General features: G+C 39.5%; 3 protein-coding genes across 3 annotated transcripts in view; 2 read left to right on the top strand and 1 right to left on the bottom strand.

The window, feature by feature from the left end:
- Positions 1-2,660, bottom strand: part of cnot4b (CCR4-NOT transcription complex, subunit 4b) — a 37,099-nt gene extending 34,439 nt beyond the window's left edge. The window contains exon 1 of the mRNA XM_071501911.1: positions 2,330-2,660. The gene's annotated coding sequence lies outside the window, so the exon portion shown is untranslated. The remainder of the gene's footprint in view (positions 1-2,329) is intronic.
- A 2,052-nt stretch (positions 2,661-4,712) lies between these two features.
- Positions 4,713-20,105, top strand: mkrn1 (makorin, ring finger protein, 1). Its single transcript, XM_071502029.1, has 8 exons — positions 4,713-4,874; positions 5,531-5,662; positions 11,252-11,433; positions 12,802-13,025; positions 14,234-14,448; positions 15,043-15,153; positions 15,639-15,783; positions 18,084-20,105. Exons 1-8 carry the CDS (start codon positions 4,801-4,803, stop codon positions 18,294-18,296), a joined length of 1,296 nt encoding a protein of 431 aa, XP_071358130.1. The 5' UTR covers positions 4,713-4,800; the 3' UTR covers positions 18,297-20,105.
- A 4,909-nt stretch (positions 20,106-25,014) lies between these two features.
- Positions 25,015-26,425, top strand: tmem121b (transmembrane protein 121B). The gene has a single exon (XM_071501994.1). It carries the CDS (start codon positions 25,099-25,101, stop codon positions 26,275-26,277), a length of 1,179 nt encoding a protein of 392 aa, XP_071358095.1. The 5' UTR covers positions 25,015-25,098; the 3' UTR covers positions 26,278-26,425.
- Positions 26,426-27,276: the final 851 nt, after the last annotated feature.

Genomic DNA, 27,276 nt, shown 5'->3' with positions numbered 1-27,276 from the left:
ATGATGACTTGCAAATCATGTAAACTCATATTTAAGACAACATATCAAACAACTTTTCTAATTTTTTGTTGCCCCTGTCCCAACCTTTTGAAACCTGTTGCTGGCATCAAATTCAAATTGAGCATGTATTTTTCATAAAACAATACGATTTCAACATTTGATATGCTTTGTTTGTTTTATTTTCAATTAAATATGGGTTTACATGATTTGCACATCATAGCATTCTATTTTTATTTACATTTTACAGTGTCACAACTTTTTGGGAAATGGGGTTACACACAAAAATCTTAAAAACTGCTACTGTTTTCATAGTTCTTTTTCCACATTGTATACTGCTATCTTAGCTGCTTCCATGCTAGCAGATTACATCTATGACAAGAGCTGGAGTATCAAAACAGATAGCTGGTTAGCAATAGGAAGAATTTAAAGTAAAGAGAGTCAAGAGACAGAAGGAGACACAAGTACCCTCTCCCCCATCAAACAAAAAGAAAAAAATAGCCTCCTACATGTTTCCCCTGCTTTCAGTTCAGTCCTGAAAGTTCCATCATTACCATTAAAATAAAAAGTGCTCTGAGAACAAATTATTTGGCCTCCATATTGTTACAGGGCCAGTTGTGGGTCACCAACACTTTTGAGATTTTCAGATGGGCCATGAGTTGGAAAAGGTTGGGAACCAAAGCTAATAAGTGGTGTTTGTAGGCTCATACATCCAAAAACAAGCTAAATGAGGCTAGAAAGCTGCATGATAGAGCTTAGAAATGCTAGAGTTGGTAATAACTCTCTGTGGATTCATCACTATGAGATATCTTTCACATTCATTCATGGACTCATTTGATCCACTGTTAACTGTGGAGAATACTTATGTGGAAGTGTTGCCTTTGCCAATCTGCAACACTTATTTTTCAAAAGGGGAAGGCAGCCTAATATCTCTAACAACAAAGTTGTGTAATTAGTTCTAAGATGTGACAGAAACATTTTGCCTCAAGGCACCTTTGCATTCTGACAGATGGTGTTGAAGGCAAGAACAGTTCTGTCAAAGTCAAAACACAACACCCTGCCCATTTCTCTCAGCAAGCAAGTTCTTATCACTGGAAGGCCAAGTGAGGCATGCAAGACAACAGGACCAGATTCCATCACTGCAACACACAACACAAGAGGTGACAATTACAAAATGGGGAGAGAAATAAAAAGTGCTACAATCACCTACATTAAAACTGTAAATTACCATGAATATGGGGAACAAATTGTGAAGTAAAGCCACGTCAGCAATCCTGTCATACCACTGTGTGTTTCTGGTGCTGGCTTGTGGACAGCTAACCTTTTAGAGCAGAATGAGTCTGATGAGAGCATCGTCTGTCAACACTGAGCTGTGAGGAGAATATAACAGCACTGCAACACAAACACAGACAAGCACAATCTTTGACCCTTTACTTATTCAGTCATTCAACAGCAGTGGTGTTTTCTTTGGTGATGAGGCTAAAAGTAGCACCTTTGCACAACAGTTAAGAAACCCCAGCAGTTGATTAACAGTTACTCACTTTGACCATCGGTCCTAGTCTGCTTTTATCCTTTCATAGCTACATGCTTGGAACAAGACTGATACTCTGTTATTCATCATCTAAGATCAGAGTAGCTCGGAACTGTGCAAATCTACAGAATGCGCCAAACTAGTTGAGGTTAAGTATGCAAAGTTTGTACCCCTCTTAGCTAATACATAGATAGACAAATAACGCTCTTGTTGAAGTTTCACGCAGTTACAGTAAGGTATGAAATTAGAGTAAGCATTGATTTGAAGATAAGAACCACCAGTTTTGCTATCACTTATGTGCCAAGTGAACTGTCACTTCATCTGGGCGCTGCCAGTGCTCCTGACGGGCTAAGCTAAGCTAACCAGCTATGGTAACAAGCTACCAGCCGGGAAAGCCGCTAACTACTCACTGACTTGTAGGACGTACGCTGGGTTGCGTTTTCTTGTAGCCAGCTTTAGCATGGAATACAACGCTCACAATGGCATGATATCCCCCGCCAACGTTACCAAAACACAGTAGTATATCTCCGCACACGAACGTGTTGTTTATAAGTTTTATTCCTCATATAAGTCTGTCAGGAAGAGGAGTTTACACGGCCTGCACTTAGCCGGCAGAGCCAGTCATAACCGAAAAACCAACGAATCGTTAATGACGCTGCTTCGGCTATCCCCCAAGCAGCGCCTGTGACGGATGAACCGTCGCTTGACAACTGTATAAGGCATGTCTTCCAAAGACAATGATAATTCAATGGATAGCGTAGTTTATGGCTTTGTCTTAATTGGGATAATCAGGATACTCACCCTGCCTGTGAGTGAGATTCCTCACCAGGATGTTGAGGGAGAAGTCTGGCGTATGGGACAGTAACTCCCCTACAGAAGGCTACGATCTGTGGGGGTTGATAGCATATGTCTTAAGATAACAACTGGCCTTTTCTCTGCAAGTAAAAGTGCTGCCTACCAACTTACAACACTAACCACCATCTTACATTGAAAGGAGGAGAGAGCAGGGGCAACTACACAACTCAGTGAGTCGGCGCAAATCGCGTTGATGTTGTATGCATAGAATGTTGGGTATTGTAGTATCTTGTAGTAGACTAACTGCCAAGAATCTCCACATTTTTTTGTTTTTTTGTTTGTTTTGAGCAGGGACGTCACCAACTGGAGGGTCTCATACTGAGGAGACATTTTTAATGGTGAATGGTTTGCTAAAATGTTTTGCTAAAATAAATTAAAAAATAAACTTTTGACAAAAAATATTGCTTTTAATTGTGGAAAAAATAAAGCTGTAACTAATGTCTTTTTGAATTAATTATTTATCACTGTTCTACAGCAAGGTTGAACACTCTCTGGATTACATTGTTGTTATTTATTTATTTACTTTTGTTTATCTAAAGATAAACACTAGCTAATGCAACTTTCTCAACCCCACAACACAGCAGATGCTGTTGACAATTAGTTATAATTGATCTATAAATTATTATTAAATTATTTATTAGCAACATTACAATTAATATTAATTAATATTAAGAATTTAGGGACCCAGCAAACTGGCAGACAACAATTCAGAGCAACCATCAATGACATTTACATATAGCACATAAGGATACATTTCTCAATACAAATTATAGCAGTAGGAAAACCCTAAGATATTTTGAAATTTTTATTACAGTGTTTACTCCAACATGTTCGCTTTTGGTAAATTATCATATTACTGATAGTATGAAGTATATATTTCAAAGATTAAATCATTTACTCAAATAAAACAATGAACCTAAATCTACATTTAATATATGATGCTTATCCAGAGAAAATGCATGAAATAATTTTAAATCATTTATGTTAAATCCACACATGACACTGATAATAAGGCAAATAAAACTGGCATGTCTTGACAAAAAACTTGAGTGGCAATAATATATAATGTTAATATACATTGTTTTAATACATTTACAGTCAAACCTATACATGACAAATTTGTTTTTAATTAGAACAGAGCATCAGTATAACAGTACAATTATCATGGCGTTTAATTTTAATTGATATCTGTGTAGTACAGCCTCATTCAAATTCATTTTTTCATACTGGTGTGTGGTGTAGAGACTCATTACAAACAGTAGATGGAGATATTCACTTAGAAAATCCTCCCCTTTCAGGAACACATTGGAATGTTTCACCTCCACTAGTTGTTTTGTGAACAACTTACACACAGTTTTTTAGTATTTGATAAGAGACAAGATTTAGTGAGGCAATGCTGCACATGGCTCATTGCAGATATTAGAAGTAAGAAGGCTTCTTGGGTGTCTTTAGTACATATATAAATTACAGCAATCAAAATAATTTGAATGGTCATGCCAGGACATGCATTAGGTAAGTCATTGATATAAAATGTAAATAATGTTGGTCCAAGAAAAGAACCTTATGGGACCCCTACTGGACATTCAAGGTATGGGGAAGGTTTAGTATAGGTGTAGGTACAGAAGGTATAATTATTAATGATTGGTTAATATTCTAGATTATTCTTCTGTTATACTACAAATATGACCTATTGGTTCAAAATCATCATGAAAAAATCCATGACAAAAAAACACATAGCGTTCACCTCTAATAATTGTCATCAAATGCTTTCCTAACATAATACAGTATTTATCTGCAAAATATGCTTTTCATGAACAAAACATGGCATTAATTTATGGTAAATATACAATATCCTATCCTATCCAGATGAATATTAATAGCCTACAGTATTAGATCATATTTGCCACCTTTCTCTCTTCTTTTCTACAGTTTACTAAAGACTTTACTAAAAATTGGTAAAAAAAAAAAAAAAAAAAAAAAAAAAAAAAAAACATGTCGCTCTTTTTAAATTTAAATCTATTATCTTAATTTCCAAATTCCAAAAAAACAACAGTTTTGCAGTGGGAGGAAAAAATCACACAATGCTACACAATTTTGAGGTGAATTGAGATTTTTTCACAAAAATAACGTCTGGAAATTTCACCATGATTAACAGAAACGTGATCAGCGTGGAGATTCTTTAGCGTTTATTTACGTTATGTAACCAAGTCTATAAACCAAGCCGAAACACCAACGGTTCATACAGCCGTTTTGCATAAATGAATAACAGGTGAGTGTGGCAATGATGCCTCGTACCTCATAATACACAGCTTTATGTTTTCGGCAAACTCCGACTTGAATCGTACAAATACGAAATAGGCCGAGCTGGAACGGAGCTGTCCGGAACATCCGGCTATAGCCTCCCAACATAAACAGCAATGGCGGAGGCAGCAGCAGCGTCTACGGCGGCTTCAGCAGTAATTGGAGGTTGGACCAAACACGTAACCTGCAGGTAAGAAAAAACAAGCGGTTATTAAATTGTTTAAGATGATTATATGGTCTATCATCGCTGTTTTGAAACCAGGCTGGCGAGCGACTGACAACAACGTCTTCTGAGGCTCGACTCAGCTGTTGGCTAGCTAGCTGTATTAACGTTTGACTACTGTGGTGTTATGTTTTCTGTGTTATGGTCACATATGAGACTGCAGTTGGAGGTTAGCTGCCAGGTTACTAGCTACGTTTTGAATAATTAACACGGGCAGCAATAATGCCAAACGATAACATTAGACTACGTAAAACAGCTGTCATACAGTACAGTGATTAAGTATTTTATGTAAATGTTAATTAGCTAATCAGAGACACTCAGTAGCTACACGTTTACTTTAAAACTCACGTTAACCAACATGAAAATCATCGAGTTTAAATTTCATATTAGCCGTAGCACCTGCTAATTGCCACATTCAGACCGCATTAATTTACGTTATGAGTCGCATTGTTTGTTAGGACCGTGCTAAGATTAGCTTGACTGCGCTACCAGTATGAAAGTGAAAGACGGCATTCAGACACGTATCCCTTATTTTTGATCTAGTGGGTTGTTCAGTTTTTTAAACGTTGTGTTTAACATGCGGATTTAAAGATGACAACTTTGTTCATATTTTGTCTTTTCAGATATTTCATGCATGGACTTTGCAAAGAAGGAGACAACTGTCGATATTCCCACGATCTGACCAACAGCAAACCTGCGGCCATGATTTGCAAGTTCTTTCAGAAGGGAAACTGTGTGTTTGGGGACCGTTGCAGGTAAATACACATCTAAAATTTCAGTTGTTTTAAATAAAAATACAGAAATAAGTCAAATGTGGATGCATTTATAAAGGCTTGGATGTCTCTTCTCAACTGGCATGTTCAAAGTCAGTTGCCACAGTCTGAAAAAGGGACCCCAGTTGTCAGTTGAGCTGCATAATAACTTCCTTTCTAAAACTGGCCTTCCTCTCAGCCAAGTGACAGCACCAGCAGCTTTGCTGGCTGGGCTTCTCAGAAGTGTTGCAGTTTGTTCCTCAAGTGGATCTGACACCTGAGACTGCTGCTTTCTAATGTCAACATGTTGTTGGTCTGTGTCTGTGGCAGCCCTATGTAGGTCCAAAGAACCAGAATCACTCATCTGTGTTGTTACAAGTGTTGCTCTGCTGGATGAAATTGTGTATTATGAAATATCTAGTGTAAACTTTCTTCTTGATTTCTCACCATAGCCTTAGTTGCAGTAAATAACAGTAGTTATTTGCAGTACATGCATGGCAGTTTCGCTGATTATAGAACCCATAACCCTCAAGGACAAATGGGTATGGCTAATGATGGACAGGTATTGTTTCGGCCGTTGTAGTAGTTTATATTTTTGCCTTGGTTTCGTTTCCATTCATTTTCCATTGTATAGACTGTGTGAACTATGTAATCCCACTGATATAAATTAAAGTGCTATGTCCTTATTATGAGTATGCCCTCAATATTCATGGTGCCACATGAGATTGGTGGCAGGTTTGTTAAAATGAATGAGTGAAAATTAGTTGCATGATTTCCTACTGTCACATTTAGATACATATTTTATTTACATAATGTTTTGCACAGTACATTATTCTAACTTCCAAGTTTTTGGAGGAAACTATGTTAAGTTTAATCAATAAATGGTGAAAGATGGTCCAGAGTACATTTTCTTTCTAGATACATCTATGTGTACCTGAACAATACATGAAGATAGATTCTCTTTTTACTTGTTCATCAACATTATTTCAACCCTGTTTTTGAACACAGTATATTAAGATGAATTCTAACAAAAAACCCTTTATTTGCTTATCTCAGTGAACATCATGTGTTATGTAAAATGTGAGTTATGCTTACATGTGTGCAGAATGACTGAAAAGTCTAAACTGCATTATCAGAGTAAGAAAGTAAAAGCAGACGCAATGTTCAAAAAAATCTAGAATACTGCGGCTTCCCTTAGATATAGTCATTAGTATATATTTGTATTAAATGGGCTCAAATATGCAGTGGTATGGTCCTTTGAGAAACTAATTAGGCTCCCAGTGTGTTGTTGAGCATCAGCGTATCCAGACAGCAGCAGCCTGCTTGTACAGACAGTGTCTGCTCCATGTCTGGCTTCAGGAGCATCCCCATAGTTACCACAGCACTTGTAGGACCACCCCATCAGCACCAGGGATACATTAGTTACTCACATACTTGATCATTTTTCTTGAATAGTTGGTGTGTTGCCTGTAACTGCCTTTTGGTTAAGTGTATTTAGCACGAAACTGCTGTTGTTCTGTTGATAAATCACATTCCTCCATTATAGTGATGGAGCTGAAGTAAGGAAGGTGTCCTCATTATTTCTGTGACCCCCATGGGGCTGTGCACCCTGTATTACCCGTCTATAGAAAAGCTCTCGCCTTGGGGGCTTATTATGGTTGAATTCCCTGAGCTCTATCTATTGTGACGGGCTCTGTCTCGACTTCTCACTCTGTCTCTGTGTCGCTCTCTCTCTCTGTCTCTCTCCCTCTCCCTCTCTCCCTCTCCTGCAGCCCCCAGGGCCAGACAGAGTGCACTGCAGCCTGCATGGCAATTGCATAACGTTCTCTGTTTCCCTCCTCTACTCTTTCTGAGAGCACCCCCCTCCCCCAATGCTGTTGCTGGGTTCCCCATGTTCACTCCACTGCAGCACCCTCCTCTCTCATTTATATATGCGTAACTCCAGCAGCCCTCCTCCCCTCCCTGCTTTTCCAGTGCTCCAGTGCCTTTTTGGGAACAGACTGGTTAACAATGTGTGTTGTGATGGTGTTCACCATTATGGAGGAAACTGGAAAAGAGATAGGCCAGGTCTTCCTTTTGTATGGCTGTGTACACAGGCTGTCATGGTCTGTTAGTCATTCTGTATTTTAGAATAATTCCATACCAACTCACTTAGGACTTCCCAGTTCATGTCATGAATTTTCTTGAAAACTTCTATTATATTCATGGGACCCTGCAAAATCAAAATAGATCTATCTAATAGATCTTTTTCAGTAATTATCCTCCATGTGTCCCATTTCATTTAACTGGTGTAATTAAAAATATGGATGATTTTGTACTGTGTAAATTGCCCACTGCATCTCTAACTGACCACCTGATATGTGTCACCATATTTTCCCATTTATCTGCTTCCATATTAGAGTTCAGATTTCTTTCCTATATTTTTCTTAAATCTTCACAATAACTGTACAGAGTGTTTTCCCACATTTATGAAAGGTTGCTGATTGTGCACAGGTTATAGCATGATGTATCTATGGAGATACAAACACATATACCTTATATTGTACATATATCATGATGATGACTTTATCATAGCATGAGTGTTAAGGTTTGGAGTGTTTTTTTTATAGTTGCTCTGGATAGAAGAAGAACAGGGAGATGCAATAGCACTAAAACAGGGATAACTGAACAGAAAACAAGGGTAACTGGAAAAACTGGACAAAAGATGTTGATCCTAAATAAAGCTTCTTGATAAGCCCTGCACTGTGATTTAACCATTACAATCTGTCTGTTCTGTTTTTCCCACCATGAATGACCAAGGCCGTTCAATATAGAGCATGTGATCTGCTGGTGAAAAAGCACACGAAAAGCCCTGAGCAATATGTACAAGTGTAAACATGTTGTAAGCAATCTGGATTAGTTTTCATTAGTTTGTATAATTGAAGTCCCATATACAGACTTTTTTTTAAATCATTATCTGTTCTTGTCTCTATAGCATGATATGACATTACACTCATTACACATGACACACACTGTGGTCATTGAATGATACTGTCTCTGTCTTTTGTAATCCTGCACCTGGAAATGCCAGTTTGCATTCCAGTTACATGCTTATTATTTACAGGACAAGGAGAACCAAAATATTCATTTCAGGTAGAATCACTTGATTGTGGGTCCTGTCTTTGACAAACTAAAAATGCTTGTTCTGCTCTGACAAACTGATGATACTGAAGGTCAAACTCAGTATAGTATCTTGGAGTTGGCTTTGTCCTCTGTCTGTAGACTCAGTCTCATTGCAGTACGAAAGTATGTGATGACTGGCACAAACATTGTGCAGGTGCAGTGGCTGATCCATTCTATTTCAATCTGAGGAGAATTCTTACTGAAAACACCGAACAGTTTGGAGCGGCTGAACATTTAGCAACAGAAGGATATGTTTGACTTCTAAACCTGCAGGAGGGGCTGTCAGCTGTAACAGCAGGAGAATGCTAGCTAGCTGGTAGTGGCATCCTTGCCACTGATTTGTTGATATTTGTCCAGACAATGTCTGTCCATCTTTGGTTGTAGACACTTATTGGAACATTTTCATTGCACTTAACATGGTCTGACATAGCAAAAAAATATCTCCACAGCACTGTCAGAGCCGGAGAATGGTCTGGCTGTGTCCATTATCATTCTGCTGTAAGGGAAAAAACACACTGGCTTGTTTGCATTTCTTTGAACCAATCACAATCATCTTGGGTGGCACTGAGCCCAGGATGGAGTGACAGGGCCCCTGCAAAGTAGTGTAGTTTTCCGGTGTTTATTTCTCATACGGAGCTAAAATGTGTGGGCAGAGATCGTTTTTGTTTTAAAATTAAAACGTATTGGTGTGGCGGTAGCTGGACTGACTGAGTGATAGAGTTGAGTGATCAAGTTACACCACTGGTGTAACTTGATGAAGGCTGAGTATTGCTCTTTCAAACTCAATTGCCAGGGGTCTCCAACAGGTGGCTCATGGGCTACCAGGAGCTCACTCCCTGTTTTAGAGTAGCTCACCCAAATTTTCTGAGAATACAGTTTGTACAAACCTTGGATGTATAGTACAAACTTAAAGCAACACAACTCCACTCAGTAAATCTGCTCCAAACTAAACTGCAACCAAATCAAATACACAAAACATGGTTTTGTGAGGCCTTGTGAATGTGATATCTCAGTAACACCTTTATCTCAGTATATCTCACTAAGACCTTGAAGGAACTTCTTCAAATTTGGCACCAACTCAAGGATGAACAGATTAGAATTTCATGGTCAAAGGTCAAGGTTGTGGTGACCTCACAAAACACTTTTTTGAACATAATATCTCTGTAACGCCTCGAGGAAATTTATTCTAAAACAAACATTCACTCGGATTCAAGGATGAACTGATTAGATTTTAGTGGTCAAAAGTCAAGGTCAGTGTGACCTCACAAAACATTTTTTAGCCATTACTTAAGACTTCACGAAAGAAATTATGACAAATTTCATACAAATGGTTAATATTTTATATGACTCTGGATAAATAGGGATGTAGTCTGCAACTAGTCTGAGTAGTGGAGATATACAACTGTGAGGAAGTAATTCTATTTAATCCATGTCCATTAAATGTACTGAGTTAGCTATTTTAAGTTCCTGTTATGTACCTTTGGATGTACTGACAACTATCACTGGATTACTGACTGAGGAGCCTCTGATTTCTAATCAGATTTATGGACGTTTGTTTGCAGTAATTTAATCATGTCTGCGTTGAGGTTTGACTCAGACTTTTGGCACAATCATTGAGTTGCAGATGTTTTTGGTACAGAATTTAAGTTTTGGGTATTGATATTTGATGACTTGTTAAATAATTTTATTCATCTGATTTGGTTTGGAGATCAGTTTGAGTGTTTTGTTACAATTCTGTATGTGAATTAATGTAACCAGTAATATAAGACATGGTGAGCTCTCAGCCCCTTTTTATTTTGTCAAAGTTGCTCTCAGAGAAAAAAGGTTGGAAACCCCTGTGTTAAATAAATGATACCACAGGGCTAAGGCCCTCATGTTAAGAGGCTGAGACACATAGATGAAAAAGTTCTCATACAAAACCAGGTTTTGAGCGGTGTCTCTAGTCCATAGCCAAGGCTTTGTTTCATTGGACATAATTATTTGCTTTAGTGGTATAATAATAACACTTTAATTGTCCTACTTATCAGCCAGTACTATATCCGCCGCTTATATACCATGCATCCCTAATGCAGATATATAGTGACCATAAACTAGTGTGATAATAACTCAAATTGGATTTTGCTGAACTACTTTAATGCTGAAAAACCATTTTTACTTAATTTGGCAAATTATGAACCTTTTATTGATGTGCTGTTGAAAAGGTAGAAGTTTGTTTCATGCACCCTTGTATCCTGGATTGCACATTTAGTGTCTTAAATTCATGTTTTTGGATTTTTAGATATCAGCTTTGGTTTTGCTCTTTGTAGTTGAGCTCCTCACTTTCCGCCATACATTTTCCACGTCAGTGCTCCTGTTGTAATGTTGCTGTATTAGTGTTTAGACAGTAGATCATTTGTACTGTAGCAGTCCAGGTCTTGTGTGACTCCTCAGGTTTGAACACTGTAAACCTGCAAAAAACGAAGAGCTGCCAACCCCCCAGATGCTGCCGCTGCCCTCTGTTTCGGTGGCCGGCCCATCTGACCCAGAACCCAGTAGGCCAACACCTGTGCCTGGGGCGCAAGACTGGGTCAACGCTGCTGAGTTTGTTCCAGGACAGCCATACTGTGGACGGGGTGAGCAACCAGCACTGATTACATAAAATTTGATATGTATACTTACATTTGAACATTATCCTAAATTCACGCTTTTACTATCTACAGTGAGAGAAGATTTTCACATGTCATGCTTTATGATTCGATTCAAACGATCCACACTGCCTCTGAGAGACACATGTGAGACATCAAGACCACCTGAGCTATTATATTCTCCAAGTTTATTTTTATTTGCAACAGCAACAACAGGCAGTCATTAAAATCACACAAATCTCTGCTTGTGTATATATGAAGTTATTACTTTCTGTAATGATGTATCAAGGCCGCCAGTTTGAATGGCCAAGCCAAGGCTTTGACCCCCCCAAAAGAGGTAAAAACAACAGTTCAGGAGGGTTGAAGCAATTATATATCTTTCTTTCCTGTAACTGTAAACACATCAATATATTTCTCATATTTATGCCTGGATGAATCTTGTAATACGATTTCAGACACCCCTAACAACCATTTCCATTTCTTAACCCTGACGTCTCGTCTACCGGCCTCACTCCATCAGTGAGCAGCAGAGACTTCTTCAGACCATCAGAGCAAAGTTAGAAATATCCACAAATCTGTTACTGTCATTTATTCCCATGCTGCTCCTCTCACGCTGTGCACATTAGGCAGCTGTGTGAATGAGTTACTATGGTTACCACAACGCTCTGTGTCTCTGTCGCTCTGAAACTTTCTCATGATTCAATAACAGGTTTTTAGGTTTGCCTTTACAAAAATCACAAATCATTTACCATTTGTCATTATAATATGATTATAATTGCCAAAATTATACCACTAGTTAACAAAATCAACCCCCCCCCCCAAATGTTTGTATGTTTGTCCATTTGGCTGTGTTCATTTAGGCTTATATGAAAACACTGCACAAAAACTGCAGTGCAAACCAAACAACCAGACCAAGACCACCTAAAATGGGCTCAATTTGTCTCCAATATCTAGGTTTGTTTCTAATAAGTGAGTGTGAACACAAAATGACAAGAACAACAATATATAATTTTTTTCTGTGGTCTATATCAAGTCAACTGAGGCAGAGGCACAAACAACACTTTAATGATGTTATGCATCTTCCACTGTGAATAAGGTTCATCCACTGTCTGAAATGTAACTGAAATTATGATTTCACTGCCGTGGTAAAGGTTAAAGGTTGGTTAAGTTGCATTTTGACACCTGTCTGTGCAGTAAATAAAAATTGTGTGCAGAAGAGAAGGTTAAGAAGGGAAGATGTGTTGTCAGATCAGATTCTCCTCATTTGTAAGAAGGGGGGTAAACAGTTTTTGCTTGCTAATAAACTTAACAAATTAAATGTTTGTGTCTTTGTAATGATGGGTCGCCTGTGTCCAGCTGAGCAAGTGAAGGTGGAGAGCTCTGCCCCGCTCATCGAGGAGCTTGACAGTGACACCACACTGGACAACAAACAGTTGAGGAAGCAGCTCTGTCCGTATGCTGCTGTTGGTGAGTGCCGCTACGGAATCAACTGTGCCTATCTCCACGGCGATGTGTGCGATATGTGTGGCCTTCAGGTGCTCCACCCGACTGACAACAACCAGCGCTCTGAGCACACTAAGGTAATGGTTACAGACAACCTGCTGGTGCATCCACATTAACCAAGCTGTTAATGTCTCACTGTCACATATGTCCAGTAGCACAATGGAATCATTCATTCCTCTGGCTTTTGGGATCTGTAGCATATTGACATTTCGTGGCTGCTGTTCCATTCATTTGTTTTGCCTCTGTTGCCAGACTGAGTTTACAGGTGACTTCAGATTTGTTGTCGTGGTAACCTTTCTATAAGGCAGCTGTGAGACAGGACTCCTCATTCTGCTAGAGATGTTTTAACTCCAGAAACACTCACAGTTGTACAGTGGTATCACAGAGTTGAGCTTTTTCTTGGACAAATAAAGAGTGCAGACACTGGCCTGCAAAACAAGAATCTGCTACCTGAATGTTTTGTACACTTCTCTTTGCTAATGAGAAAGAGAGAGGAGAGAGATACAAGAATTCAATAACAAATGTGTTAGCATTGGAGCATTAGAATTTGTGTGTTTCGCCAATCCAGGCAACAAGTCTCACAGTCACTTTCACCAGTTCACCCTTAATTTTCACTCTGTGGTGAATGTTTGCACCATCAGCCAGTTTGCTGATAGGACACCAAAGCTTGTTGCTGTGATTCACTGCTGCATTACAACACAAATACATGAATACTGAATTCAGTCAGATCATTACAGGTCAGATAGTTTGAAATTGAATTTTTTCCAATGTTTAAACTGTAGTCAATTTAAAGAAGTGTCAGTCCTATCAGGTACTAATGTGTGAATAAAATATGATCCAAGAAGTCAAGTTTGTCCCTCAGTGTGAAGGTTTATCAAACACCAAAACACTGAACAGCAGTTTATAGTACCCAGAGAATTCTCATCCTCAGTCACAGCATAAACAGAAGCTTAATGTCATCTACTGGGGTATGCAGTTAACATGTATTTGATTGGCTAACAGAGTGAGTTGCTGGATGACATTGATTTGCAGCAAAACTTGAGCCAGGTTCAAGTTTTTTGCCTGACAAGGACAAGGCTGTGTCGGTATACTGGTCTAACTTAAAATGATAGAGGGGGCTGTGTTTTTAAAGAAGTGCTTCTGTCATCTGAACACACCCTGAGCACACAACACAATCTAGTCTGTGATGTGTTAATAGAAGCATCTGAGGACCTATGTTGAATGGAGACAAGCTTGTGGTTACTGTTTTAACTTGTGGTTATGATTTAACCATTTCCTGTTGTAGGCATGCATCGAGGCCCACGAGAAAGACATGGAGATTTCATTTGCCATCCAACGCAGCAAGGACATGATGTGCGGAGTGTGTATGGAGGTGGTGTTTGAGAAGGCCAACCCAAGTGAGCGCCGTTTTGGCATCCTCTCCAATTGCAGCCACTGCTACTGTCTAAAGTGCATTCGCAAGTGGAGGAGTGCCAAGCAGTTTGAGAGCAAAATCATCAAGTGAGTCACTTATTCGTGACAAACTAGGGTTTGGGAAGTGAGGGGACTTTTTCTCTTCTTTCTCTCTCAAAGTGTCTTTGTTTCTCCAGTAAATTGTAGGATCACTCTCAGGCTAAATGATAAATAATTCTGAATCGGTATCTCTGGTAGATTCTCTCAGGAAATTGTCTAATTTAAAGTAAGTAGTTTTTTGGATTTTTTTTTTTTTTTAAAGTTTGGTTTTTATTTCAGGCCCTTCAGGTGTTTTCTACACCACAAAATTTTTCATCCAGGGTTTTAACAAATTAACAAAAGCTGATAAACAACCGCAGGCTTTGAAATAATATCTGAATAGCATTTCTCCAGCTTAAATTCTCATTGATCCTTATTTGAGGCCACATAGTTATTCATGAGAACTTCTTTGTGATTAAGTCAACATGGGCCATTTGCAAGGCAGCAATGTATTGCTAGGTTACAAGGTGGGTTCTTATTGAAATGTTATGGCCAGGATGTCACTCTGGGTCACCAACTAATCTTTTACTAATCTTGACAGAGTTATCTTAACAGTGTTAGGTTTAGTGCTGACCACACTGTTGTTGGACTCTTTCTTTGCAGGTCTTGCCCAGAGTGTCGAATTACATCCAACTTTGTCATCCCAAGCGAGTACTGGGTGGAAGATAAGGATGACAAGCAGAAACTCATCCAGAAATACAAGGATGGCATGGGGTACACAGACCATTTCCCATACTAAGTGACTATAGAAGATGCACATCCATATACACATGTAAAACGGTTACAGTGGATCTCTACCAACTGGTTTGGATCTGTGGGAAACAACAAATCAAAGAAACAAGGTGTTTCTGCTCCTTTTAGTTTTCACTAAAGCTGAAGCTGATTTTTCTTTTAAAAGTCATTTTCTTTCTGCCTTATTTTAAATTTGGTCTTCTAAAGCTGCCTTACTAAACAGTTGAGCATCAGCAATTAAAAATCCATTATTTTTCCTGCAGGATGGAGCAGAGAGATTTTGAATAGAAAGCTGTTGTGAGTGGATGTGATCAGAATCATCACAGGAGCAGGATGGTGAATCTGCGGGAGTGGAAGGATGCAGAATTGAGGGGGAAAAAAATGATGCCTCCGGTGTGGTTTTATGTTATTTTGAGATGATCTCACTTGGTGTGTGTATTCTCTGGTTTCCCCTCTGTATTCTCCAGGAGTAAACCGTGTCGATACTTTGATGAGGGTCGTGGAACATGCCCTTTTGGTTCAAATTGTTTCTACAAGCACGCCTTTCCCGATGGACGGCTGGAGGAAGCTCAACCCCAGAGAAGACAGACTGGATCCAACAGCAGAAACCGGGTAACTGTCGCTCCTAAAATCCTGTCATTTCACCACCAAGTACTCTGAAGAAATACATCAGTGCTACCACGAGTATGAAGTTTGTGTTGCCCTGAATGTTTTCAGTACTAGTTTAGATACTCAAGTGAACATTGTCAGAAGCCATTAGTTTGCTTTATCTCTGCTAGTAACAACATTCTCAACACCTCCTCACCTTTAGCACCCACTGCTGGATGTGGAGAGTAGAACATATGATAACATACAGGATAACCAGAAAAACAGGAATAAATCAGGTGTAGTGCAAAGAGGGAGTGATCCTGTGGATAACTGTTGCTGCCATGATGGAGATCTATTTTAGCACCAGGCCCTGTGAACTGACAACAGTTAAATTACATTTACAATTACAGTTAGATTACACGCCGTAATCATATAACGCACACTATCAGCAGCTTCCTGTTATGATGATGAGTCTTCCTAATAAGAAGAGGACTTTGTTTAACTGTGGTAAACAGTGACTTGTTTACCATGCTATGTAAAAAGCTGTTTAATTAATCTGATCTCCTGTGGTTTCTACACTAAAACCATGCAGTATGAATCATTCTGGGCAGCCCTAGAGAAATTCTATATTAATGTCCGAAGTAAAAAGAAGTAATTCTTGAAAATTCTGCAGCAAACACACATCAACAATTTATGTTTCTTCAAATGTTAATGTTGAGGTTTTATTTCATGAATCTAAAAAATTGTTAAAAATCAAACAGTAATTGTGGCATGTGCAAAAGTTGGGCCCCCTAAGTCAGCACATACTGCTATTTAGTACTTACTGAGATTATTTTTAGGCTGTTCTGCATGTATAGCATGGCGAGATCTACACATATTGTAAGTGATGTTGAAATTTTAGTAGGATCATTCGTGGATTGTTGTCCTGTTTTGAAGCCAGACTCTTTTCAGTTTCTTGGACATTTTTATCCAGAGTTTGCTGATGCTTAGTGGAATCCAGTCTCTTTCTGTGTAGCGTTTCCTGTGTCACTGATTTCCACTCAGCCCCTAAACAGAATTGAAAATGTCTTCTTCATCAAATGCTGCTCCCTTTCTTCCTCCAAACATATCTTTGGTGATTGTAACCAAAGATCTTCTCCAGATGTTGTTTTGCAGATTTCAGATATTGCATATTGATTCATCCATTTAGACTTTGTTTGTGCATCAGTGCTGCACAGTGGAACGGGGCACTACCACTATTGTGTCAGCTAATCCTTCCTGCAGGTAATTTACAGTTGGACTGTGGGGTTTGCTTTGCCTTTCTGCCCAGCAGACCTGCATGTTATCTGAGTTTTCTTTTTACAAGGTTTAAAGAGTCAGAGAATTTATCAAGCGCTGAAGCTGTCATCAGATGATAATTCCTAATGACAATTCTTTTCCTGCTTTACAAGTTCAGATGAGTCAATTATGGCACTCAGTTCTGAGTGCTGTAACAGTGGAAGGGTGTCAGCTTTTATTTTTTATTTTTCAAAGTCATGAAAAAAAACAAACAGCGCATTAACATTTGAAGAAAGGCTAATTTGAATGTGTTTGCCTCAGGGGTTGTATTTACTTCTTTTCCCTTCAATAATCAATAGAACTTGTCCAGAGGTGTTCAGACTACTGCAGACTGTAGATTGTTAGAGTTTCTATCTGTCTTGCTACTCAGTGTTGGTTCTGTTTGTTAAATCTGTTTAATAATAAATTAAATGAAAACTACTCACACCAGTTCAATAAGAAATATTGAATGGATTTGTGATACAAATCAGATGATAATGTCTCACCTCATTAAATCAAGCCTGTGTGAATTCAGACTTTCATAAACATTTTACTTTATTTCATAATTTGTATCCTAATTTCAGTTGATGTGTTGATGATAATTTTCTCTCCTAGTGTGGTGGTAGTGTGTGTGTGTGTGTGTGTGTGTGGAGATAGACGCCATATCTGACAGGGAGGGAAAACTTTTAAAAGTTTGAAATGTCAGAATTACAAAACACTGATTTAAAGATTTTGATTTACTTGGTAAACATTCTGAGATACTGAAGTCAGGATTACAGGATTATGAGCTAAAAGTCAAATTGAATTGTCAAATAAAATTCTTGACTGATTCAGCTTTCCGAGATGCTGAGTCAGAGTCAAAATTATGATTTCTGTCAAGGTTTTTACTTTTTAAATCAAGGTTATGAGAAATCACTTAAAGATGGGAAGTCAAAATGATCTGAAAGTGAAATGTAGGTTCATCTCAGGATTCTGACTCACCAACTCTAAAATGAAGTCAAATGTCTGACTTTGCCCTCTCCCCTCAGAACTCAAGGCGAACACCGCTGTGGGATATCTATGACGAGAGGGAAAGCACTGACTCCTTCGACAACGATGATGAGGAGATGGTAACATTTGAGCTGAGCGAAATGCTTCTCATGCTGCTTGCCGCAGGAACCGACGACGAGGTGACAGATTCAGAGGATGAATGGGACTTGTTTCACGAGGAGCTGGATGATTTCTATGAAATTTACCTATAGCAGCCCCACCCACTAACCTCCCCTGCCCCCATGTATACTAGACACTAGAATGGACTGTCTTGTGTGAGTGATGGACAGTAGCTTTTTCCCACCCCCTGTATTGTGGCAGTGCCTTTAAGCAGGCCATTAAATGAACTTCTAAAAGATAAAAGAAAAAAAAAATCCAACAAGTCAGTGCGTTCGTGCTAAACATTTTCTAGACATCTATCCTTGTGAGTCTTATCTTGTGCGGTTCATGTTGAAAATAATAAAATGGCAAAATGAACTCAATATAAGATTTAACAAAAATTATAACTTTCTTCAAATATTGCTAATAAAAATTGTTAAGTTCATTTGTGGGTGTGGGTTTTGACTTGTTTATCATCTACCCAGGTGTTTGTACATAATACTGAGACTCTGAGGATGCACTCGAACTTACTCAGCACCATTTACTGTAATAGTGATGGGCATGTTTTAAGATTTTACATATGGTTTCTGAAGGCTGGAACTGTTTTTCTTTATTAAAGTTGCTGATAGCCAATATATTGTGCTGATGTTTAATAAATTTACCATAATCACTTCCATGTTGTACTGAAAACTATTTACCGTATCCCCGTAGAGTTCTGCTTTGTTTTTTCAGGATTGAAAACCTTTCACCCTTTCAGGTGCCTACAAAACCATAATGGAACACATTATGGCTTTGTACAGCAGAGTGAATGGTAGCCCTGATCCTGGCCATCTTTGTTATTGGGACATTTCAGTCACTGAGTGGCTCATAAAATTAGATACTGGAAGAATGTTGAAAATATGAAGGTACCAGATGGCTGCTGCTCTTCTGGACTTATAAGGGCTGTAAAAGTCAGAGTGGAAAGTAAGACGGGATGTAGGAATTACTTTACACTCACTGGTTGGCGCGTATGGATGGATATGGAAATATCTGCACAAATCAATGATCAGGTTACAAAAAGGCAGAAAAACATCTCTCTTAACATCATTTGTGCATAGAATATATTTACGCAACCACCGCTTTTTTCTCTCTCATTCTCATTCATAAACTTCAACTTCTCATTAAGAGTTTTTTCACAGGTTATAAAAGACTGATCTGCAACCAGTTTCTCAAGCACACTGATTTGAGCCCAGAGAGTGCTGCTTGATGCTGCCACTGGTGACTGGGGTTTATATCACAGCAATACTACTACTGAACAAAATGGTAGTCGCCTTTGTACACTGTATCTTTCAGAGTGGCCACCAATTCAGTAACTAATTTTAGGTGCTCAGTGACTTAAGTGTCTGGGTGATAGAGATGGGGATCTTGGACATTGTGGGACAGATCTTGGAACAGGGCTAATAATCTTCAAAGAGACTATAAGCCACGCAAACCCCACCTGCCTCTCCCACACATCTCTGTAAAACCAGTAACTAGTCTGGGAAACATACTTCCTGTGGATTAAGAATTATACACTGCAACTAAGGTCAAATGTTAGGTTTTCCAGATAAATGCATTTGAGACATTTTCCTTCAGCCGTTCTTAATCTCAGTGTCCAGGAACATCAAGTCCTTCCTCAGAATGAGGCTAAAGAGTCAACGCTTGTGATGAAACATTCATCAGCAGATTCTCAGTGCAGAGAAATGTTTCATACCAGTGTGAAATGTAGATTCACTGTTCTGTTAGCTGCACTGAGTTATGCATTTTAAGCTTTGCTGCTAAGATGCTCATCTACTGACTCCCGTTGAACTCCATTGGAATGCATATGTTAATACTGAAATGTGTGTTCTCTATGTTCCACAGCCATCGACCTTAACATGAAATTAAAGTTTATTATCACTCTCTGTACTGTGCAGAGTCTCAATCTTTGTGTGTCTCGTCTGTTTGAATAACATCTGTGCTCCCTTATAATTATTAGTTGACTGAGTCAGAGCTGAATACTATGGAAGCTTAATGCATTCACTTGAGAAAAAAAAAAAAAAAAATCTGCTCTGCTTTTCTGAATTAACAAGATTATTATTGATAATATTCATGTATTTTGGTTTTGCTTTTAACAATGGATCAAAAGGTTGTGTAATGTGACATGTTTTGCTCATACTCACAAACAGTTTTATCAACAACTCTGCAGTTTTCCTCGGCTCTACTGAGCATTTTAGTATCTCTTAGGCTGATAAAACCAAAACAAGGACCTATGAATTTCACTCTTCTCAGCATTTTTCTAGCAGCAGCGGGCAGCTCAGATGAACACTGCACCACCTGCCTAGTACCAAACCAGATCCTAACCCTAACTGAAACTTTAGTTAGAGAGAACACAATATCATCTGACATGACTGGGACCTTAAGGGTGGTCCTGCCCTGAAGAGGCTCCTCTTCTACTTAGTTTTGTTCTTACATGTTCCGTATTTCAAAATTAATGTTTTCCAAAACCTCTGGCCCCTGTTACCACTCAAATGTGAGACTGTTCGAAAATGTATGTGAATTTAATTCAAACTTTTGCTATTATGAATCATGTAAAAGAAATCCTACATGAGTTACAATAATAAAGATTTGTTGAGTTTTAATAAACCTGGAAATGGTTAAAAAGTGATCCAAAAGACTTTAGATAGGTATGAATCAGTCGAGATGATTTTCCTCTGTGGCTGCTCTGTCTCAAAGTGGTCATCCATCTAAGATGACTTCAAAGTCACAGGTAATGCTTCATCATGGGGAGAGTTGTAACACCCCAGATTACACCAATCAGGGATAAGAAAGTCATATGATTATTTTAATGTGTACCCACCTCCTCCCTGATCCCACTTTGTGGTTGTCTTCAGATTCTATATAGAAAAAACATTTTGAGGTAAGAGAATAAATATTTTGACCACAAATTTATGTTATTTAGTAATTATACTATTGCAGATAAAACCATGTGTCTTAGATTAAATTGCAGTTTCTCAGGCAAAATCTGATGAATTTTCCCCTGGTAATGTCCAACCACTGTACTAAATACATCTTGCTAAACAATGGCTGACAGGGTGGTGGAGGAGAATTAACATCAGAGCAACTTTAAAACTGTGCACTCATGACATCTAGTGGCTGGAGTCAATGTAACATGCTATCACGTAACACTTACTAAATGGTCTCACTTATTCATCAGTTAATATATTGACATCATTCATTTAAAAAATCAATTTAGTGCAAAATGGGAAATTTACCAAAGTAGTGTCATACCAACAAATGAACTGTAGGAAAAACCATTGTCAGTAGACCCTCCTAAAACCCTTTACTTCTGTCATGAAGTTCTGACAATTTGGTCTCACTAGATAAGATTATTCAAAATAGAAATATTTTTAAAAGTTTAAATAGTTTAATATCTTTGTATGTTCTAGATTAATCTAAGTTTATTGATCACTTTGGTGGAAGAAAACGATTTTCTTCTTTTTCTTCTTTCAAGAGGACCCCAGGGTTCATCACACAAAACCAGCTAATAAGAAATGAAGGTGTGTGCGTGTGTGTGTGTGTGTGTGTGTGTATACTTGTACTTGCTACATAGTAAGGACCAAAAAATTTATTTTACTAACAGAGTGAGGACATTTTGGGAAAGTGAGGACATTTATGGTTAGAATTAGGTTTAGGTTAAGGTTAGGGTAAGGGTTAGGGTTAGGCTCTCAGTTGTGATGGTTAAGGTTAGCGTAAGGGGCGAAGGAATGCATTATGTCAATGAGTGTCCTCACAAAGATAGAAGTACAAGTATGTGTCTGTATGAGTGTATGTATGTGTGTGTGTGTGTGTGTGTGTGTGTGTGTGTGTGTGTGTGTGTCTGTGTCTGTGTGTTACTGTTTTATCTAATGGCTACTACTGAATTAAAATTCCGTTGGAAGACAACAGGCTGGGCTCTGCAGGCACTGGGCCAGAGGGGCAAGGACATGATGTCATTATACTCAATGTGGGCCACAGGCTCCTGGAGGGCTCTGGACTGGATCTCCTGGTGCCCTTCTCCTGCTGTTCGTTCCTGAACAGTTTAGGGAGACAGAGTGGAGGAGGAGGAAGGTTAGACTGGTTCAGCTACACCCTTTAGACTGCTGCAGCAGAGATGTGAAATGTGTTTGGAGACCATCAAGCTCAGATAGAAGGTTCAATAGAAAAACAGGAGATAGATGAAAACCAACCAACTCTCATCTGTACATTTGGAGTATTCTCCTCCAGCTGGACACCTTCCAGTGTGTCCAGTGAGGCCAAGGAGGAGGGCTGGGAACTGGAGCTTCAGTCTGATGGCATCGTCTCTCTGGAGGCTCCTCGAGGTCTCTGGAGCTGCTCTCCTGCTCCATCTGTCTCTTCCTGCTTTCAGGAGCCTGTTAGAGAGATGGACAGAGGGGGGTGAGGGACCAGGTCAGAACAGTCTAGTTCTAGTCCTTTCAGACTACTACTGTAACATCAGTGGACTCAATGGATCATTTCTGACCTGGGTATCAAGGTGCTCTGCTTTAATATAAAACTGTGTCATCAAAGTGTGAACACTGGTTACCATAATTACTTAATGATTACTATTACACAACATTATTACAGGAACACTATACCTCCATAATATATACTGGTAGAAACTGACCAACAGGAGGGACAAAACACTTTACATTATAAATCAAAGACCACCTCTGCTACATCATAAAAATGAAAACACTTTATGAATTAAAATATGAAGCTTTGAGGAAAAAGAGCAGATGAGCTGTTACAGACAGCAAACACCACATACAGTGTTTGATAATTGGATACAGTTTAGATGCCAGATACTGACTCACATGATCACCAGATGTGTCAGAGTTACCCCCTCCGCCAAACAATGACCTGCCACAGCCCACTCCACAGAGTCCCCACTGACAGCAGTAATAAAATAAATCAGAAACACAAATCACAATCTCCACTCAATTCAATCCAATTCAATTTTATTTGTATAGCGCCAAATCATAATATACACTATCTCAAGGCACTTTACAGGGTCAAGTCGAGAACTTACTTTATTTTAGAGAAAAACCCAACAGTTCCCACATAGAGCAGAATGGCAACCAGGTGGGGCCATGTGAACTGCAAACTCACAAAAAATGTAACAGGACACACACTTTTACTGTTTTCCTCCCAGGACAGTAAAGAAAGGTGTTTTACCTTCTTGGTGTTGGTGCTGCTCTGGCTCCCACTAGACTCTCTGCTCCAGTAGTTGTGGTCATGGAGGTGAGGAGGCACATCACACATATGGAACCATTAACATACAGTTTGTGTTAAGACACTCATGTATATTTGACTGAACATTGAATAAACTGGTTAAATTTCCCTTAGACCTGCTGAGCTCACTTATGTTTCCCTTCAATAGACAAATCTGTTTCTACTTTGTGTGTAAATGTTTTAATTGATCTACTTATTTCTGTATTTATTTCTGTAATATCACATTAAACTTGACAGTATTGGAACAACAAGAAAAAATGGATGGAATACTCAATTCAGTTTGCTTTAAAAGCAGCAGTTGGTTCTGAATTGTGCAGGGTTATGCCTGTCTTCACATTTCAGTTGTTTCGTATTTAATATTTTATATTATGTTCCACCTCAAACTGTTGAATAAAATGGCTTGAAAAAAGAGTTTAAGTGATCTGCTTAAATTCTCACATTTTCCATGTGACAGAGGGCCACTGTAGTCAGCATGGCTCCTTTTTTCGCTGTTTACTCCTTGGCTTTTCCAGAAATCGTTGAGTGAAACTTATCAAATGTCTCAGAGTGAAATGATGTAAATGGATGGAATTATGTATATATATATATATATAATTCCATTCCATTCCATTCCATATATATATATATATATATATACATAGAATCATTGGAGGTAGTTAGCATGTGTTAATGAGTCTATACAAAAAACATGGTGCATGGGGCGTCGTGTCTATGGCTAGATATCACAGGGAAAAAAAAACAAAAGAACCCAAAACAAATGAAAAATATCACTGAGTGTCTCAAGTTTTCCAAAGAGCACCTTGACCTTCTGCAATGCTATTGGGATGGTGCTTGGTGGACTTGGTAGTGAGGGTTGCTGTCAGCTGGCTGGTTGTTGTAGCAGGACAAACATCAAAGTAAATGTACAGAATGACTATAAACAGAGAAAATCCACCTGTTGGAGTCAGAGCCCAGACCTTAATCCAGTAGAGTGAGGTGAAGAAAGCCACTAACACCAGACAATCTGAGAATATGTCTGAGCTGAGGCTGTATTAGGGAGGACCAGTCCAGAATTCCTCCTGAACACTAAGCAGCCCTGAAGAACTGGTTTCAGGTTACTGCTGCCTAAGGAGGTTATACAGGTATTAAATCCAAGGGTTCACTTACTTTGTCCACCAGCACTGTGAAGATAGTAGATAATAGCCTTTTTCATATTGATTATGATCAATTAATGCAGAAGAAGGTAATTCCAAGGGTTCACACACTTTTTATTTAACTAGATATCATGAAATGAGAAATCATCATCTTTGTTTTTGTCATTGTAAGTCAGTATCTATCTATCTATCTATATATCTATATCTATATCTATATATATATATATATATATATATATATATATATATATATATATATATATATTCTCCTTTTCAGTCCATTGTTATTTTCATTTGATTTTTAATTGATATAGGCTATCCACTTGACGTGAAAGGGAAAGGGATTCGAACATTGAAGGCATCATTCGGACTATGGCTTCTATGGAAGCCTCTGTAGTCCATTCCATCAGATTAGGTCCGTGCCTTTCTTTGCGCATGTCTCTGTCTCTTCACCTTTTAAAGCATCAGGAAGGAAGAAAAGGAGAGAAAAGGAGGCGACCGCAGAAATACAATGATCTCTGAAACTGGGAAAGACAATCTGAAGGCCGACTATCTCCAATACGAAGCGAGCTATTGCCCGGACTCCCCCGTCTCATCTTCTCCGGAAGCTGAAAAGCTGAGCAGGAGGCGGGACACACAGACCACCAGCGGCAGTATCATCCCAGAGGAGAGCCGCAGCATCCAGCCCCTGGTCTCCTCAGCCGCGGCCGCCACCTGCATCATGACATCGGGGGAGTTCATGCAGACCGCTCCCCTGCTGGCGCACAAATCCAAAAGAAGCCTGCTGTATAAGGCGCTCTGCTTCCTTCTCCTCATTTTCCAGGGCGGTATTCTGGACTTCTACCTCATCATCTTCACCGACCTGTACTGGTGCTCATGGATAGCCACGGACCTGGTGGTGATCTCGGGCTGGGGGATTTTCTTCATGAAGAACGCGCGGAGCAAGAGAGAGCGGGCCTGCGGCTTCCACCAGAAGAGCTCCATCTTCGGCTGCAACCTCGGGGAGTTCACCTACGCCTACCTGGCTTGGCTCATCTATGTCATCGCCTGCACTCCGAAGGTGGTGCTCATCCTGGAGACCTCCATCCTAGACCTGATCGCGCTAAAGGTCCCGTGCGGAGTGACCGGCTTCAAAATCATCGTGCTGCTTTCCGCGCCGCTGCTTTTCTGCCTCATCAACTCCATCATTGAAGATTTAAACGGGGCGACTCGGCACCACTCCCAGAGCTGCTTCATGAGTACCTGCCTGGACCTGCTGGACTGCTTCACGCTGGTGGAGATGCTGCTGAGGAACGAGATTCCCACCATCTACCTGAAGTACACGGTCATCTCGGTGTATTTCGTGGCCCTGGCCGTGCCGGTGATCTGGCTCTATGAGCTGACGGCGTCGGAGCTGCGTTGTCGGTGGCTGTGGGCCCGCTTCTCCACTGGCCTGCTGGTCAACGCACCTCTGCTGGTGGTGAGGTGTTTCCAAGTGTATGTCTACAAGATGCCGGTGTCGGTGTTCATGTTTAAAAATATCTTCTTCTTGGTGTGTAAGTTTCTGGAGCTGGTGGAGCAGTGTGTGGCGGTGCGGGGGGTCCGCAGGTTGGCCGGCGGCAGCAACCCGGCCCAGTTCTCCCACTGCGTGTCCGAGAACGACATGTGTCCGCACGGATACGTCAATACCCTGGCCGTCACCCAGTCCTAGAGCCCGGGCCTGATAGCCGGGTCCGCGAAAGCCATCTGACTGTGGTGATGGCAGGAAAGGTGGTGGAGTTGTGCTGTGCGTCTAACAGCTTGAAATTGGAAAATCCGAACCCGAACCTCTGCTTCTACATAGTGACTTTGGATAAGTGATGCCCTGAAAAGCAGACTAGCAACAAACAACCCACATGAAAGGTATTTAGATAGCAATATAGCCTACCCATTTAGATTCCTCACTAGTGTGGGGAGAAGCAGCCTAATTTACTTTGCACAATTGTACTACTCTTGCTACTGTGTAAATTAAGATATAAATGGAAAATTAAATCTTATTGTCCAGATAGGCTAAACTTAAAGGGTCACCTCACCCAAACAGGCAAAAATACACATTTTCTCAGTTACCTCTAATGGTGAGTTGATATTTTTGCCTCCGATATTCCAGTGTTCAACACAGCAGCAGGGCTGGATTAACCTGTTAACAGGCCTGTGGGCAAAATGTGAGCTGTGGGTCCCTGTTCTCCCCCACCTAAGTTTGATTATGAGTTGACTAATCCCTAATTTATTTAAGGGTATGCACAATACAAGTTTATTATCAATTGGAATCTTAATGGTATTAAAACTAGATTCTGTCACTGGACCTCTCAAGCAACCATGGGTACGAAAGGGTACAACAGATAGATAATTTGAAGTTACAGGGACATCATTGTGGAACAAGATGTTGCTTCAGAGCTTTTAAAATGTGGTGAGCATCAACTGAAATCCACTCACCTTTTTTGTTTTGAGGTGAAGGCTGAAATCTCAGAGATAAATATACAACCATTGGTGCAACTCTACATTTCAATTCTATATTTGTTTTGAAGTAAAACAGTTCATTTTTAAAAGCGCTCAAAAAGGAGGTGGTGTTTGCCAAGACTAAAACATCAAAAAGCATCGACTCCCTTCTTGGTTTTTTAGTCTAGTATAAAATAACATCATAAAAAGCCTGTCAGCTACATTTCAAAAGTTG

The sequence above is a fragment of the Trachinotus anak genome, unplaced genomic scaffold (genome assembly GCF_046630095.1).
Source record: "Trachinotus anak isolate AG129_WGS33_773 ecotype Australia unplaced genomic scaffold, CSIRO_AGI_Tana_v1 ptg000018l, whole genome shotgun sequence".
Classification (NCBI taxonomy): Eukaryota; Metazoa; Chordata; class Actinopteri; order Carangiformes; family Carangidae; genus Trachinotus; species Trachinotus anak.
Note: the sequence above shows the minus strand (reverse complement) of the source record. Positions and strands in the feature narration are given on the sequence as shown.